An 18,173-nucleotide genomic window follows, 5' to 3' on the forward strand; every position below is an offset into this window, starting at 1 on the left:
CATTATCCTTAAGTTGCCAGTCATAAAGCCCTGTACTATTGGAGGGACATTCGTATTGCATCCAAATGTCGTTGCATACCCTTCGGTGAGTCAGAGATCAACACAATATCATCAGCATATAACAACAATGGAATCCATGTTCCTGTCACAGCTGGGCACCTTTGTCACCCTCTCTGTCAATGTAATCAGAACTTCATCTATATACATACCAAATAGAGTAGGAGACAATGGTCAACCTTGTTTCAATCCAATAGTGGAATGAACTTTTAACAAACTTGGACACTCCAAGTCAAGATTCTATCGCGACACAACAGACATTCACTTCAAAACAATTTACAATTTACACTTGAGTCGACGCAGCTCGGCATAGTTCCGTGCCAAGAGGTATTGTCCCCAAAGATGGTGCCCCTTTCGGTATTTCTTTTTATATTAATCTGTGTTCAAAGTACAAGAGAGTGGGAGGGTGCTCACTCTCAGACTCTGCGTCTAGATGCTCTGAGAAGTGAGGGTCCTGTCCACTTATTTGTCAGTTACAAGGGATGCCCAAAAGCAGTAAGTGAAAAGCCTTAAAAAATAAAGCAACTTATTCCCAAAAGCTGCCAATTTTTCAGCCAGTGTAAAATCTGCAATTCCGTACGCTTTGCCACATCATCAGCTACGTAAAAAGCGGGATTTCCGTACGGTACTGCCACGTCAACACTTTCAGTTTATTGCGGAAATCTGCCATGTCAGCATGGCTGCGTATCTGGGTGTGTGTTCGGGTCTGCTGTCCCACTCTATGAGTGTCCAGGGCCTTGCCACGTCACCCATTTGTGACATACCCCCCTCTTGAAAGCATTGGAATCGCCCTCGATTACGCCTGCAAAACAGACATAGGCCATAAACAGTCTTAGCAGACACTGACTGTTAGTACCGATGCACTAGGAACAACACATCTAGCACATGTACCAATCGGCAGTCACATCACAGGACATCACATGACAAATCACATTCAAAATTCATTCAAATCTCAGACCATGATTAATCTGCAACGTATTTAGCAATCGCATCTAGATCCAGCCGGGACCTCACAGATGCCCGATTAACTAATCCTTATTGCAATTATGTCTATAGAGGTTTATCAGACCGAAATGTTGCAGTCATTTCGTCTATCAGTTCTTGCACTTAAAACAAGTCAAGTACAAATCAGTATCATATTATCAAGAATTCCAAATCTTAAAGTCATTACAGCAGAATACTGTCAGCTCACAGTATCTGTGAAACCCAATAGGAACATCAGTGACTCTATTATCAAAAATCGGGGCAATCTGTTGACAAAGGAGCGGAGTGACTCCTCTCTTGTGCAAACCCGTTGCGCCATGCTGAAATCGGGGTTCTATCGGAGTAGACTATGCTAAACCGAATGCTTCAAGGTAAAGGTTCACAATCTAAGGAGTATCTGCCAGGTCCTTCTCCATCCACTTCGCATCCCATGCAGAATAGTTCTTGAATTTAACCAAGAACCGCCTTATCACTTTACCTTTTATCTTTCTATCTTTACGTGCCAATATCTGTTTTGGAACGAGTATCTCCTCGCTTTCCTCCACTTCAGGTTGCTCATTTGGCTCCCCATCATCGGACACATTGCCTTTAAAAGGCTTCAAGAGACTCAAATGAAAAGCATTGTGAATTCTCCAAGTATCGCACAGCTTCAGTCTAAAGGAGACATCATTTGAAACCGGCCTGTAGGGCGGTAGGCTTTGGCTTTCACCCGAAAGTATGAAATCGGCTTGTTTCTTCGGCTTTCACCCGAAATTATTTACTTTAGACACACCCAGAGAGAATGTGCAAAGGAAACTTGCGATAGGAATTAACACTTGAATACACCCACGGTTTGGAAGCTAGAATGCTCCGAGCAGACGCCGACAACCTGTAGGCCCCAAAATTGGCACCCCTTTCGGTATTTCTTTATTCTTTGAGAGGGTAAATTACAAAGTAAGGTCCTAGGAATCCTTTACCTGTATCACACTAGATACTACCTGATTTGGCCAAATTTCGGTGGCATAACAACCCCAAAACTTGCGCGAAATCAATTCCCCTGCTTGATCTCACTTGCACTGGCGTAAACCCTCTGATTCCTGCCCAAAACCAGTAAATTCAGCTCGCTGTATTTACTGGTTTTTGCCCTGTTTTCAGCCCCAAGCAGTCCCCTAACTGTCCTGTGCCAATGCGGCACGATTCCCAAGAGTTCTGGCGTCCGTATGGCTGAAAAACAGTCAATTTCCTGCGCATACACAGTGCTGAATTTGCACCTGTACGGTGAGGTTATGACCCTCACCGGTGCCTGCTTTGGTGTAGCAGCTAGCTACCCCTCTTCTTGCTCAAGGAGGCTCTTACCTCAGCACAAAAGCATGAAACCACACAGCTGTACATTAGTCAAATGAAGAGCCCTCTTGTGGGGCATCACATAACTGCACGTAGGGGAGAGAGAGAGCAGTGTGTAGCGTGCAGGGCATCACTCCTAGCACCACACTGTACATGGGAGGGAAAGAAAGCAGTTCATAGCTGTTAACCTGTGACAAAACCCAAATGAAGTCTCCTCCCAGCTTAAATTTCAGCGCCCTTTTTTTTGCATGAGGCAAGTTCATTAAAAAGTGACACTTGGCGCATTTACAAGCTTTTGCCCGTTTTGGGGTTGCCGCCTAAAAATCTCCCGACTTGTCGCCCAGTTGACTTCGCGGCAGAGTTGTAAAGTGTTCCCCTAGTCATACCAGAGGTAATGACGCGAACACATTTCGTGGCCCAAAATAGCAGTTCCCTAAATTTTAGGAAATGATTCCGTTGGGCTTCCTGTGGTCAATAGACCATCTATCCTCATTGGGACCGCATGCGAAAGTGCAATGTGGCCCAACTATCGGATACTTTCAGTTGGTAGTCCCACCTTGACTTTATGCCTGTATTGAGTTCACTTCCTAGTATCCACCAACTTGGTAAGTGTGACGGGGGGACCTATATGATCTTGCTCTGAGCCTAGACATCCTCTTACTATACGAATTCCAGTGCCGACCACTTCCCATCTGCGGGTGAAACTACCGTTCACATTGGCCATACAATGTCCGACCGTTTGCTACTTCAAAAAGAGGGTCTCAAAAATAAAACAAAACCCATTGGAAAGAAACCAACAACTAAAGTTAGCAGTTGCCACGTCCTCGTGACATAGTTAACAGCTACCACGTCCTCGTGACATACCCCCCTCTTGAAATCTCAAACGTCCTCGATTGCATACCATAAATACACGGCACTGATGATCTTGTGCTATTAACACTCTTTTATCATCTCATGTATCTGCAAGAAAGGTCGTAACACATAGATACAAATGACTTAATGAGACCTTCATACTTTTGGCATTTCCATCTATTACAGTGAATTCATATGTACATTTGATGTGCTAGCTCTATCATTACCCCTCCTTTGCAACATTGGGTTGGGGCATAAGTAGGCTGTAACCCAAAGGCTTCAAGGTAAAGCTGCAATACCTTTGGTGACTCTGACAGTTCATGCTCTTCCATCCACTTTGCATCCATAGGCGGATAGTTCTTGAACTTCACCAAATAGCGTCTTGCAACTTGTCCTTTAACTTGTCTGTCCTTTTGTGCCAAAACTTGCTCAGGTATCTCATCAAGTTTCTCAACTTCTGACTGATCCTCATCTGGCATATCGTCTGGCACATCATCCACGAAGGGTCCTAGAAGACTCACGTGAAACGCATTATGAATCTTCCATGCATCAGGCAATTTCAGCCTATAAGCCAGATCGTTGATCTTGTCAAGCACTTGAAAAGGCCCATAGTAACGCATACTGAGCTTAGGAAACAACCGTTCCTTGCCCTTCATCTTCTTTAACCTTGTCTTTTCGAACCTTAACAGAACCCAATCACCAGGTGATAACAGCAATTCATGACAGTGACGATCAACAGCCTTTTTCTGTTTTGCTTGAGTCTTCTCCAAGGCAAATTTAATTTTCTTGTACATTTCATCCATGTTCTCAACATATCGATCTGCCTCAAAGATCTTGTCCTATGTATGCAAAATGGGAGGAACTTTTTTGTTGCCTTCAACAATCTCAAAAGGTACTTTGCCAGTAGACGAATGCACGGTATTATTGTACGCATATTCAAGCATAGGCAAATACTGTTTCCACTTGCCCTTATTATCTGACACATAGAATTTCAGCAGATCTAAGACAATAGAATTAGCCTCTTCTGACTGTCCATCAGTTTGTGGATGAGACAAGAACTTGAGCATAGTACCCCTGTTCTCAAACAATCCTCTCCAGAACAAACTGGTCATGCGAGGATCACGATCATTGATAATCAATTGTGGCATACCATGGTACTAAAACACATTGTACATGAACAAGCGTGCCATCTGATCAGATTTTATATTCTTCCTGACAGGGATAAAATGGGCATGCTTGCTGAACCTGCAGATAATGGTCCATATACCATCATTCCCTATTGGCGTTCTTGGAAGATCAAAGATAAAGTCCATAGCAATGCTTTTCCATGGCTTATCCAGAATCGGCAGTGGTTGTAACAACCCTAGTGCCTTTTGCCTGTCAAACTTGACCTTTTCGCAAACTATGCATGCTCGCACAAAGGCATCCACATCTCTCCTCAAGGTAGGCCAATAGAAGAATGTCTCTACCGTTTTAACTGTCGCATCAATGCCACGATGCCGTGCATACGGTGGTACATGACTCTTTCCATGACCTTATGTCGCAGTGGCCTAGTGACACAAAGTCTGCCATGCATCATCATAAAACCATCTCTGAGGATGTAGTGCTCGTGATGTTGCCCCTCTTGTAACTGTTCAAAGATCCTTGCAAAATTTTCATCAGCAGTATACTGTTCCTTCATGTCATCTAGCTCATGATGATAAGGAATTGACACCGCTGAAATTTGTGGCTTCCTTGATAACGCATCAGCCACAACATTCTTCTTGCCTTCCACATGCATAATCTGGAAGTGGAACATAGAAAGAATGTTTGCCCATCGCATATGCTTTTCGGATAACTTTGATTGTGTCAAGAAGTATCGCAAGGTCTGATGATCTGTTTGGACAACAAAATCAGCACTTAAGAGGTAGTGCTTCCAGCTAGAAAGCGCATGAATCCTGGCCAAGGGCTCTTTCTCATAGACTTCCATAGTCTTCTCTGGCCCTTGCAAAATTCGGCTTTCATAAGCTACTACCCGTCCGTCTTGCATTAGCACTGCTCCGATGCTACTGCCACACGCGTCACACTGGACCACAAAGGACTTCCTGAGATCTGGCAAAACAATTACTGGATCTGAAGTCAACTTTTCCTTTAAGAGACTAAAAGCTGAAATCTCTTTTTGGATCCATCTGAAAGTGACCTCTTTCTTTTGCAAAGCGTGAAGAGGCAATGCTATCTCTGTAAAATTCTTGATAAACCTTCTATAGTAGGAACACAATCCCAAGAAGCTTCTGACATCGTGCACACTCTTCAAGTCTGGCCTTGTCTTGATAGCTTCGACCTTTGCGGGATCCATTCTAACACCATCCTTTGAGACTATCTGGCCAATAAAGTGGATCTCTTCAAGGAAGAATTCACTTTTCTTAGCATTGACAAGTAACCTGTGTGACTGCGCAGCTCGTCGAACACAATGGTCAAGTGACGCCTATGCTCCTCTTCATTCTTCGAATAGACTATCATGTCATCAAAGAACGTCCCAACAAACTGTTGATGTGAGCGGAAAATCCGTTCCATCATTCTGTTGAACGTGGCAGGAGCATTAGTTAGCCCAAACTGCATCACTAGAAACTCATAAAGACCAAATGTCGTTCTAAACGCAGTCTTGTGCACATCCTCCGGCCTTATACGAATTTGAGGGTACCCACTCTTAAGGTCCATCCTGCTGAAAATTGCAGCACCCTCTAAACGATCGAGAATATCATCAATTCTAGGAATAGGAAACCTGTTCTTGATGGTATTCTTATTCAACGCACGGTAATCAATACACATGTGCCATGAGCCATCCTTCTTCTGCACTAGGAGCAATGGGGAGCAAAAGGGTGAAGAACTAGGCTGAATCAACCCCTTCTCTAATAACTCCTCAACCTGGCCCATAATCTCTTTCTGTTGCGCCGCACTAACCCTGTAGGGAGGTCTATTTGGTGGGCTACACCCTGGCACCAAATCTATCCGATGGTCCTCAGATCTCTCTGGCGGCAATTGCGATGGTAATGATAAGAAAAACAATCACTAAACTTTTGCAAAAATGTTGACCTTTCTTTATCTAACACAGATAAATTTGACTGATCACTGTCTGAGACATCTCATGCAAAAATCAAGTACACAGAAAGATGATTCTTTATTACAGAAGTGATAGCAGAAGCAGATACAATAGGGACTGACTCTCCTTTAAGCTTTACATCCAAGATGTGCAATGATCTTTTTGTTGTATGCATCCAAGACTCCATGCACTTGGAACATCCACGGGATCCCCAACAAGGCGTCACATCCTTCCAACGGCATGATGTAGAACGCTTATGTGTCCACATATGACTGGATATGCAGACGCAGCTTTTCAATAATGGGAGTAACACATTCTGAGCGGCCAGGACATGCCAACCCTGCCTCTGTTGTATACCCCATCTCTTCAATTCTGATGCCCAGGCTTCATAGCTAACTCTGGTGAGATAAAGTTGGCTTTGGCACCTGGATCAAAGAAGATGAGTGCCGTCTGATCCCTAGCTTTACCCCATGTCCTGCATAACTCACTGGCATCTGTGCTGGGCTTGTCACCCACCATGTCTGGCACTAGACTTGCCGTGGGTTTAGGCTTCTTGCCTTTTTGGTCTTCTTTATCCTCTGAGTTAGCTGGTCTTTTCCTTTGTGGACAATTGGTAGCAAAGTGACCAAGCTGCTCGCATATAAAGCATTTGTTTTCAGCCATTAGGACCTTCTTTTCCGTGAGCGACTTGCGCACAAAAGGCTTCCTTTTCTGTTTCTTTGCCTGCGCTCCAGAAGTCCCGGCTGAATCCTTGTCTTTGGTGGCCTTTTTTGACCCTTGTGACGCATCAGGAGCCGTTTTCACAGAGGGCTTCTTCGCTGAATTTTTCTTTTGCTGGCCTCCTTTCTCATTACTGGGAAACCCACTGTCCTCTCCTTTCAACAAGGCAAGACCAGTGTTCGCAACTTCCATAAGCTGAGTGAGGGTAGCCACTCTGTTCTTTGTACAGTAATCGCGAAGCCCTTTAGGCAGCCCACAACAGTACTTCTCTATCTGCTTTGTCAATGGCACAAATCTGTAGGAGGTCACTGAGAGTTAACGCTTTGCAAAAGCTCCTATTGTACTCGAGCAAGCTCTTGCATGAAGCTGAAGTAAGCTGGTGCCTGACATCGGCTTCAAATTCATTTGACAGCCAAGCAGATGCAAACATTTGCTTGAAGTAAACCCAATTGGCGGGTGCCTGCCCTTGCATTAACAATGTCGTTCACCATGTAAGCGCATTGTCTTTTAAGAAAGTCGCAGCTTTCCTGACCTTCGAGACCTCTGTAAAATTCCCTCCTGCATAAGCTGTATCAAACTGCTCGAGGAAAGTGAGAGCCTTTGTCTTATCCTCTAAACCACTGAAGGTACTGAACTTTACAGCTGCACCACCTTCTTTGTATGCTTTTGCTTTCTCCAGTGCCCCCAAGTTGTCATAAGGAATGGTCTGCAACATGGGCACTGTAGTAGGCATGATTGACACATCTTGGCCATTCACATTTTGCGTTAGAGGTGCGATATCTGGCTGTTGTCCTGAAAAACCAGCCATGCCAAAATGACTCTGTGGCACCCCAAACTGGCCGTGGTTGCTCTGAAAACCCTGCTGCATGCCGATACTACCATACATGGGGTTTGGCATGATGCCTTGCATACCCCCAAACACTGTTCCTGGCATGTACGACTGACTTCGAGGCGCATAACCAACCATACTTTGGAACACTGATCCAGCCCCGAAATACCCAGGATGTACCGTGGGTGGGTGCATAGCCTAGTATCTAGTTCCTTGTCCATTCAAGACAGCATGCTGGCTCTGAAAGGTGGCAGGCTGAACTGGCATAACTTGTGGAATAGGCGTTCTAGCCACCTGTTCAAGCACAAGAGGAACCTGTTTTGGAGCCCCTGACTCCGCAACATGCAAGTGTTCCCTTTCCTTCTGGGCCGCATGAAGTACCTCGGCTTGAGCATCAACAAGCTCCGTACGCGGCGTAGGTTGCCTATTTTGCTGTTGCACACGTGCCGCGTGCAAGAACTCCATAAACCTTGGATTTTGCACCAGCTGCGAAAAGACATTCACCGCGGCAACTAACTGAGTCTTGAACGCATCATCCTCGAGTTCCCAGTCGTAAAGCCCTGTACTACTGGAGGGACATTCACATTGACAGGAGGTGCAGACTGACGTGGCCGTGAGCTCTCGCCAATCTTGAAAACCATAGGGATCTCCTGCCTGTCCTTTGAAGAGGAATCCTCTTCCATAATGCCCTTCCCTTTGCCGGCCATAGTGTAATCCCGCGTTCCTGCACTGTGTCTTTACCCAAAACAATCGAGGCTCACTTCTTAAGGAAAAAGTGATTGATATCCCGGCAATGGAACCATGAAACCGGCCTGTAGGGCGGTAGGCTTTGGCTTTCACCCGAAATTATTTACTTTAGACTTCCTTCGACGGGAATTAACACTTGAATACACACATGGCTCGGAAGCTAGAATGCTCCGAGCAAACGCCGACAACCTGTAGGCCCCAAAATTGGCGCCCCTTTCGGTATTTCTTTATTCTTTGAGAGGGTAAATTACAAAGTAAGGTCTTGGGAATCCTTTACCTGTATCACACTAGATATTACCTGATTTGGCCAAATTTCGGCAGCATAACAGCCCCAAAACTTGCTCGAAATCAACTCCCCTGTTGGATCTCACTTGCACTGGCGTAAAACCTCTGATTCCTGCCCAAAAACAGTAAATTCATCTCGCTGTATTTACTGGTTTTTGCCCTGTTTTCAGCCCCAAACAGTCCCCTAATTGTCCTCTGCCAATGGGGCACGATTCCCAAGAGTTCTGGCGTCCGTATGGCTGAAAAACAGTCAATTTCCTCCGCATACACAGCGCTGAATTTGCACCTGTATGGTGAGGTTATGACCCTCACCGGTGCCTGCTTTGGAGTAGCAGCTAGCTAACCCTGTTCCTGCTCTTCCTGCTCAAGGAGGCTCTTGCCGCAGCACAAAAGCATGAAACCACACAACTGTACAGCAGTCAAATGAAGAGCCCTCTTGTGGGGCATCACATAACTGCACGTAGGGGAGAGAGAGAGCAGTGTGTAGCGTGCAGGGCATCACTCCTAGCACCACACTGTACATGGGAGGGAAAGAAAGCACTCCATATCTCTTAACCTGTGACAAAAGCCAAATGAAGTCTCCTCCTAGCTTAAATTTCAGCGCCCTTTTTTTTGCATGAGGCAAGTTCATTAAAAAGTGACACTTGGCGCATTTACAAGCTTTTGGCCATTTCGGGGTTGCCGCCTAAAAATCTCCTGACTGGTTGCCCAGTTGACTTCGCGGCAGAGTTGTAAAGGGTTCCCCTAGTCATACCGGAGGTGATGACGCGAACACATTTTGTGGCCCAAAATAGCAGTTCCCTAAATTTTAGGAAATGATTCCGTTGGGCTCCCTGTGGTAATCTGACCATCTATCCTCATTGGGACCTGGTAGTCCCACCTTGACTTTATGCCTTTATTGAGTTGACTTCCTAGTATCCACCAACTTGCTAAGTGCGACGGGGGGACCTATATGATCTTGCTCTGAGCCTAGACATCCTCTTACTATACGAAGTCCAGTTCCGACCACTTCCCGTTTGTGGGTGAAACTACCGTTCACATTGGCCATACAATGTCCGACCGTTTGCTACTTCAAAAAGAGGGTCTCAAAAATAAAACAAAACCCATTGGAAAGAAACCACCAACTAAAGTTAGCAGTTGCCACGTCCACGTGACATAGTTAACAGTTGCCACGTCCTCGTGACATCATTTATCTTTTCTTTTATCCGAAAAGGTCCATAGGATCTCATGCGAAGCTCTAGAAAAAGCCGCTCCTTTCCTTTTCGTTTCTCAGGCGTGCCTTCTCAAAACGTAAGAACACCCAATCGTTGTCCTTTAATTTCAAATCGTGACCATGTCGATCTGATGCCTTCTTATGTCTTTCTTGAAATTTTTCTAAAGCCTCCTGGACCAAGTCTAAGTCCCTCGTGAACTGGTCGGCTTCAAAAATCTTATCTTTCGTGCTAAGGAAGGGTGGAACCTTCGTAGCAAATTCAATAATCTCAAATGGAGCCTTCTGCATCAAAGAGCGGATCGTGTTTTTGTAGGCAAATTCCACCAAGGGCAAAATACTTTTCCCATGTAGTCTTCTGATCCAAAGAAGAAGACTTTAACAAATCCAGTATGACTGAATTTGCAATCTCAGATTGCGTATCTGCCTGCGGGTGGAAAGATGAGGAGAACTGCAACGGTGTGCCAATGTTCTCCTAAATAGCCTTCCAAAACAAACTCGTTAATCGGGGATCTCTGTCAAAGACAATTGTCTTAGGCATGCCATGTAATCTGAATATTTGGGCAATGAACAGTCGGATCATTGCTAAATGATCCGACTTGACTGTTTTCTTTACTGGAATGAAACGAGCTTGCTTGCTAAAGCTGTCAATAACGGTCCAGGTACCATTGTGTCCACTCTGTGTCTTCGGCAGATAAAAAATGCAGTCCATTGCAATACTTTCCCAGGGGCGGGTGGGAATGGGTAAACTTGACCTTTTGGCATACCAAGCAACTGCGTACAAAATCGTCCATGTCCTTCTTGAGTCTCGGCCAAAAGAAGTATCGCTCCACACCTTCCCAGGGGTGGGTGGGAATGGATAAACTTGACCTTCTTGCTTACCAAGCAACTGCATACAAAATCGTCCACGTCCTTCTTGAGTCTCGGCCAAAAGAAGTATCGCTCCACACCTTTCAAGGTGGTATCAATGACGCGGTGACCCGTAAATGGTGGACAATGGCAGTCGGTTAGAACCTTTTTCCTCAATGGCTATGTAACACACAACATCGTTTTCTTCCTCAAGTAGCCATCCCGAATGGAACATCTGCTACTACCTCCCCATTCTGTATTCGACTGAATACATCTGCAAAATCTGTATCTGTGGCATACTGATCGACCATGTCCTTGAAGCTTCTATGGTGTATCGCGGAAATAGCCAGAACCAACGGCTTCTGGGACAAAGCATCTGCCACCAAGTTCTTCTGTCCCTGCACATGGACAATCTAGAACTGAAACTGTGACAAGATGTTTGCCCACTGCATCTTCTTTTCGAAAAGATGCTTCTGTGACAAGAAGTAGCGTAAATTATGATGGTCAATGAAGACCGTAACTCGGCTCCGAGTAGGTAATGTCGCCACTTAGTAAGAGCATGGATAACCGCCAAAAGCTCTTTCTCATATATTTGTGCTGTCAATTCCGGCCGTGAAAACAATCGGCTCTCATAGGCAATGACATAGCCTTCTTGCATTAAGACCGCACCCAGACTACGACCACAAGCATCACAATATACTTCAAAAGACTTCTGCAAATCTAGCAAAGTCAAAACTCGTCCTGTAGTCAATTTCTCTTTCAATGTCTGAAAGGCAGCCACCTCTCTGGGTCCCCACGAGAAAGGGACTCCTTTCTGTGTCAAGATATGCAGAGGGGAAGCAACCTCTGCAAACTTTCTAATGAACCGCCGGTAGTAAGAACATAAGCCCAAGAAGCTTCTAACTTCGTGGACATTCTTCAAATCAGGCCAATCACGTATAGTCTCAATCTTGGCTAGGTCCATCTGCACTCCTGCTGCTGAGACGATGTGTCCTAGAAAGTGTATCTCCGGTAGGAAAAATTCACTCTTCTTGGCATTGATCACCAACTTGTGATCTCGCAATGCATGAAAGACCTGTATCCGATGATGTCTATGTTCTGCCTCATCCTTTGAGAAGACAATAATGTCATCAAAGAAAGTGTCAACAAAGATCTGTACTCTCTGAAAATGCTGTCCAGCATTCGGTTAAAATCGTTGGAGCATTGGCAAGGCCAAAAGGCATCACCAAAAATTCATATAACCTAAGGTCGTCCGAAAAGCTGTCTTGTAGACATCTCCCGGCACGATTCGGATATAATGATATCCACTTTTCAAATTGATCCTGCTGAAACAAGAGGATTCCTGTAGTCCATCAAGAATATCATTGATCCTCGAAATCGGAAATCTGTTCTTGATGGTGATTTTATTGAGAGCTCTATAATCAATGCACATTCTCCAAGATCTGTCTTTCTTCAAAACCAACAACATCGGAGAGCAGTAAGGTGAAGTACTCGGTTGGATAAGACCCTTTTCCAAGAGGTCTTTCACTTGGTTCATAATCTCTTCATTCTGGGCTCAGCTCACACGGTAAGGTGGCCAGTTTGGTGGTGTGCTTCCAGGTATCAGATCAATAGCATGATCCTTAGGACGAGCTGGTGGCACCTCGCCTAGCAGGCCCTCTGAAAAGCAATCAGCATGAGTGTGGAGAAAATCCTGGCGTTCTGTAACAGACTTGGACACTCCAAGTCAAGAATCAACCGCGACAACACCAAATAACCACTTTAAAACAATTCACAGATCACAATAGATTTGCATTGGCCCGGCGGAGTTCCGTGCCTAGAGATATTGGCTCCAAAGACTTGCGCCCCTTTTGGTATTTCTTTTTATATTAATCAATCATCAAAGTACAAGAGAGCGGTTAGGGTTTCACTCTCAGACTCTGCGTCCAGATGCTCTGAGAAGTGAGGCCCTCACCACTAATTTAAAGATTACAAGGGATGCCCAAAAGCAGAGCCCCAAAAGCTTTTAAAATAAAAAGCATCAGTTCTCTCTCTCTCTCTTAGAGAGTCTTTTCTCTTTTTTTATAGAGCGGTTAGGGTTTCACTCTCAGACTCTGTGTCCAGATGCTCTCTTGTACTTTGATGATTGATTAATACAAAAAGAAATACCGAAAGGGGCGCCAGTCTTTGGGGCCAATATCTCTAGGCACGGAACTCCGCCGGGCCAGTGTACATCTATTGTGATCTGTGACTTGTTTTGAAGTGGTTATTTGGTGCTGTCGCGGTTGATTCTTGACTTGGGAGTGTCCAAGTCTGTTACACGTTCTTTATCAAGGTCAAAACATATTCGACCTTCAATCATCATTCAGTTCTCTCCATAAAAATCAAGTAAAGAAATTGAATTTCATCAAGTACAATCTCTTTGCCCTTTATTTGTCAAAGTCGCTTTCTCAGCCCGATAATCAACCACGGCATTGTTCTTATGGTACCAAGGGATTTCGAGGAGGACGTCACAACCTCCCAAGGGCATTACGTAGAAGTCCTCGTGCCCTAAACACCCTGACATTGCAAACGAAATTTGCCAATGATCGGTGTAATGGCATCATCCCGTCCGGGTGCCACTAGAACTACCTCTGCCTGTGGCCTCTGCCTGTCAGACGTAATTCCAAATCGAGTCGCCAATTCAAGTGAAAAGAAGTTGGCCTTGGCTCCTCCATCAAAGAAAATGAGGGCTTCTTGATCTTTCACTTTGCCCTAAGCACGACAAAGTTTGTACTTTCGTTCATCTCATTTGGTTCGGGCCCCACGCAATGTGATATTAGTTCTGTTTTCATTTGCCGTTTCTACCACATTCCTCTGCTGCTCTAGAACTCTTTGGCTTGTCTTCAGTCTGTTCTTGCTGTGCCTTTTTGGGGCACTTTGCGGAGATGTGTCCATGTTCCCCGCATCCAAAACACTTCCCCTCTTTGAGATATATAACCCTTTCTCTAAGAGTCTGTCGGGGCCATGTATCTTTCTTTTCTTTGTTTTGGGAACTCTTTCTCTTTCTAGTTCCATTGTGAGAGGTCTGTTGGGTTCTCCGAGTCAAGATCTCATTAGTGGGGTAAGTCAAATTTCTCGATTGTATCGCAAAACCGCGTTTCACATGACCTATCAACTCTTCAAAAGAATTCAACTTCTGTTCCAAGCAGTAGTCTTGGATCTCTGTAGGAAGTCCGCAACAAAACCGCTCAATCTGTTCCTTAAACAAGACCTTCGTAAATGAAGAGGCTGGTAGAAAAGAGTTCCAAAATCTCTCGCAATAAGCGTCCAAAGAATCTCCCTTGGTCATCCGAAGATGATTCCAAGCAGTTCGTATATCTCGTTCGTACTCCCGAGTCAGCCAAGAAGAAATAAAAAGCCTTTTGAATTTCAACCATTTAATCGGAGCTTCCTTGTTCAATAGAAGGGTGAATCACCATGTTCGAGCATTAAGAAAGAGGTAGCCCTCCGAATCTTGGAGTGCTCTGAGTAATGTCCTCCAGAGAAAGCTATATCAAACTGTTGTATGAAGGCCAAAGCCCTCGAAGCATCGCGGAATTCAGAAAAAGTGTCAAACTTAATTGACTTCCCACCTTTAAATTCTTGAACTTTCTTGCTTCTATCTTCGAGGAAGTCATACTAGTTGGCTTTATAGAAATGCTTTCCTTTGCGTAAAATCTGTGATCGTCGGAGTTCGAATTGTCTGAGGATGACTCCTTTGTAGAACTGTCAGAAACTGGGCGAAATCCAGGCTTTTTTGCGTTTTTCTTGCCCTTTTTGAAGCTTTGCTTTTTGCTTTGCTTGTCCATGTCTTTCTGCGAGTACAGGTTCTGCTTTTCTACACTCGTTTGTCTTTTCGGCTTTACTCCCTATCTGAGAGGAGAAGCAATGGCCACATGCCATCTCGAGTAAATCTTATCAATCCGGTAATTCTTTAGGTGTGTCACCCATCTCGGGTCCTTGGAGTACTTAATCAATCTGTTCACACATGCCAATCTGTAGTTGACGTTTGTACTCCTTTTCTGGCAAATTTGTCCCGAAATTTTTTTGCCCAAATCGTCATTCTTTTCTTCAGTTCCCGTGCTGGATCTTCAACTTTTTTTTGCCTTCCCACCGAGAGGTGTCATCTTTGTCAGATTCTTCACGAGAACCCATGTGTAATCTAGGATTCTTAATGGATTTATGCCCTGTAAGACAGAGCGATAAAGACGGGAGCGTGCCCGATGCGCGATGTATGAAGGGTGGGAGTGCCTAATAAGTCCGGGGTCGGGACATGAAGATTCTTTCCCAAAAGCTGTGCGCATTGTAAAAAGGATCGGATCCTCCATAGAAGAATCTTTTTGTGCTCTGATACCACTGTAACAAACTTGGACACTCCAAGTCAAGATTCTAACGCGACACAGCAGAGATTCACTTCAAAACAGTTCGGTATTTCTTTCTCAAAAGCTGTGCACATTGTAAAAAGGATCGGATCTCCGTAGAAGACTCTTTCGGTGCTCTGATACCACCTTAACAAACTTGGACACTCCAAGTCAAGATTCTACCGCGACACAGCAGAGATTCACTTCAAAACAGTTCGGTATTTCTTTTTATATTAATTTGTGTTCAAAGGACAAGAGAATGGGAGGGTGCTCACTCTCAGACTGTGCGTCTAGATGCTCTGAGAAGTGAGGGCCCTGCCCACTTATTTATAAGTTACATGGGATGCCCAAAAGCAGAGCCTCAAAAGTAGTTAAGTGAAAAGCCTTCAAAAATAAAGCAACTTATTCCCAAAAGCTGCCAATTTTTCAGCCAGCGTAAAATCTGCAATTCTGTACACTTTGCCACGTCATCAGCTCCGCGAAAAGCGGGATTTCCGTACGGTACTTCCACGTCAGCACTTTCAGCGTGAATTGTGGAAATCTGCCACGTCAGCATGGCTGCGTATCTGGGTGTGTGTCAGGGTCTGCTTCCCCACTCTGTGTGTCGAGGGCCATGCCATGTCACCCATTTGTGACAGAACTAAATGATTTGTATCAGCGTACATGTCCTATCAGTGATTTGTATAAAACCAACTCAATGGGCACTCCCATCTCCTGTATCTGCGCATCAATCTGGCTCTAGGCACCATGTCAAATGCTTTGTGGAAATCCACAAAGCTACAATAAATCCGTCTCCCATGTGCCCTACCCTCCTCAATGATGGCTCTGAGTGTCAGAATAGGAGAAGCCTCTCTTGAAACCGGCCTGTCTCGCTGCCCGTATGCCCTCACTCTCTGCGCATCTGCTCAATTGCTGCTCAAGGATAGATGCATACAACCGTGGCAATGTGTGCCCAATGATAATAGTACGGTAGTTTCCAGGTTTCGTAGGATCACCTGCCTTGAAGGTAGGCACAATAGTGTGTGTGTATATATATATATATATATATATATATATATATATATATATAGAGAGAGAGAGAGAGAGAGAGAGAGAGAGAGAGACTTTATCAGCTTTATCAATCCTAGAAATAATTGCAGGTGCTATGAATCAAATTACAAAGAATCTTGCCTGTGAGTGGGCCAAGGATGGCATTCGAGTAAACAGTGTGGCTCCCTGGTACATCAAAACTGATCTTGCCAATCAGGTCTCTCTCTCTCTCTCTCTCTCTCTCTCTCTCTCTCTCTCTCTCTCTCTCTCTCTCTCTCCCCCCCCCGCGCAAAAAATAAAATAAGATTAAAAAAATCCCAAAAGCAAAATAAAAAAAATTAAGACACAGAATGAATGCTTTTAAAATGTACAACTTAAGGCTTTTGACTGAAGCTCTATTCCATCACTATGTGCTATCATACCTATTTATCATGATAATGGTGTTGCAGGTGCTTAAAGACGAGGACTTTACAAGGCAAGTTATAAGCCGGACACCTCTTAGGCGAGTTGGAGAACCATTCGAAGTTGCCTCAGTTGTGGCATTCTTGTGTCTCCCCTCTGCAGGATTTGTGAGTGGTCAAGTTATCACAGTTGATGGTGCTATGTCTGTAAATGGTTTCTTCCCTACAAATGATTGAGATCTGTTGAGTATTCAGTGTCCATCCACTTTTGTCAAATGATTGGCCTATTTATATTAAATTCTAGCCTCTGAAGAGATCTGTTGAGTATTCAGTGTGCATCCACTTTTGTCAAATGTATGGCCTATTTATATTAAATTCTAGCCTTTGAAATGATTTAAGGCAAGCAATCGACTTATGAAAAATGTAGATAATGTTGAATCTTGCAAAGCATGTGGGTTCTATGTGAATGGAAGGCAAGTAACCTAATAGATTATTTGCTTAATAATGTCATAGTGTGAGGTATGGTCGTGTGACCAGAAATGGCATTTCAAATCTTCCACCTGAGGTGCCAACATCAATTTTTGGCTTTCTAAAAGAAGCTTTAGAGGAGAAAAAGAAGGAGAGTTAGGAAGGCATTTGAATTTTTTTTACGTCCCATACTGACTGGACATGCCTTCTCATGTCAAAGAATGAATTCTTCTTCTGTTTAGTTTGTCAATGAGTCTTTGATCTTCATTTTACAGCCTTACATGATTTTACTTTTTTCTCATTTTAATGCCAACATGAACATTACCTTGTTGATTTGAGCCCATTGCACACATTGAAGAGCTAAGCCTGCTCCTCTATGTGCTTTGGAGAAAGTGCAATTTCCAACCAATCGAAGCAGTTAGTAGACATTTCCTATTACTTGGAAATGGCTAACTATGACACGTTGCGGTGTAAACAAGATTATACCCTTATCGTATTAAGTTTAAGTATTCCATGAGAATTGTAAAGGGTGATGTTAGAGGAAGCAAAGGTTCTGTATATGCCTATTTGTAACAGGTGATGCGCATCCTTTTGTTGCAAACGCATAAGATTTGGACATCAACTAGTGTTTGTATTATTATCTTGTGTCTTTGTGCTATCTAACATATTCGTTGTATGCTAACTAGCCGACATATTGTATATTAGTTAGCATACACATAGGCATATGCCCTACATGCTAGTTAGCATATGTTTTATATAGCCCCTACTAGCATCATGTATAGGATGTATGCGAACTGTCGTGTGAAGGGTGTATGTTAAGTAGCATACATCTTGAAGCATGTATGCTAACTAGTATACATGTGTCTCTAAGTGTACTTTTTAAGCATATTGTTTAAAGTTACAAGTTTTACCTAACATATATACCAAAGATATGGCATTATCAGGAGAGAAAATACAAAATACATAACTATACGTCAAA

The 18,173-nt window shown here is 44.0% G+C and overlaps 1 protein-coding gene across 3 annotated transcripts in view; it reads left to right on the forward strand.

The window, feature by feature from the left end:
• LOC147460871 (tropinone reductase homolog At5g06060-like) overlaps positions 1 to 17,129 on the forward strand; it is a 63,690-nt gene extending 46,561 nt beyond the window's left edge. For all 3 annotated transcript variants that reach the window (XM_086508556.1, XM_086508558.1, XM_086508557.1), the window contains exons 5-6: positions 16,436 to 16,542; positions 16,775 to 17,129. In XM_086508556.1, the coding sequence (XP_086364682.1) occupies positions 16,436 to 16,542; positions 16,775 to 16,963 (296 nt within the window). In that variant the 3' untranslated portion in view covers positions 16,964 to 17,129. The remainder of the gene's footprint in view (positions 1 to 16,435; positions 16,543 to 16,774) is intronic.
• Positions 17,130 to 18,173: the final 1,044 nt, after the last annotated feature.

This window comes from Adiantum capillus-veneris, chromosome 3 (genome assembly GCF_014529385.1).
Source record: "Adiantum capillus-veneris isolate H3 chromosome 3, ASM1452938v2, whole genome shotgun sequence".
Taxonomy (NCBI): domain Eukaryota; kingdom Viridiplantae; phylum Streptophyta; class Polypodiopsida; order Polypodiales; family Pteridaceae; genus Adiantum; species Adiantum capillus-veneris.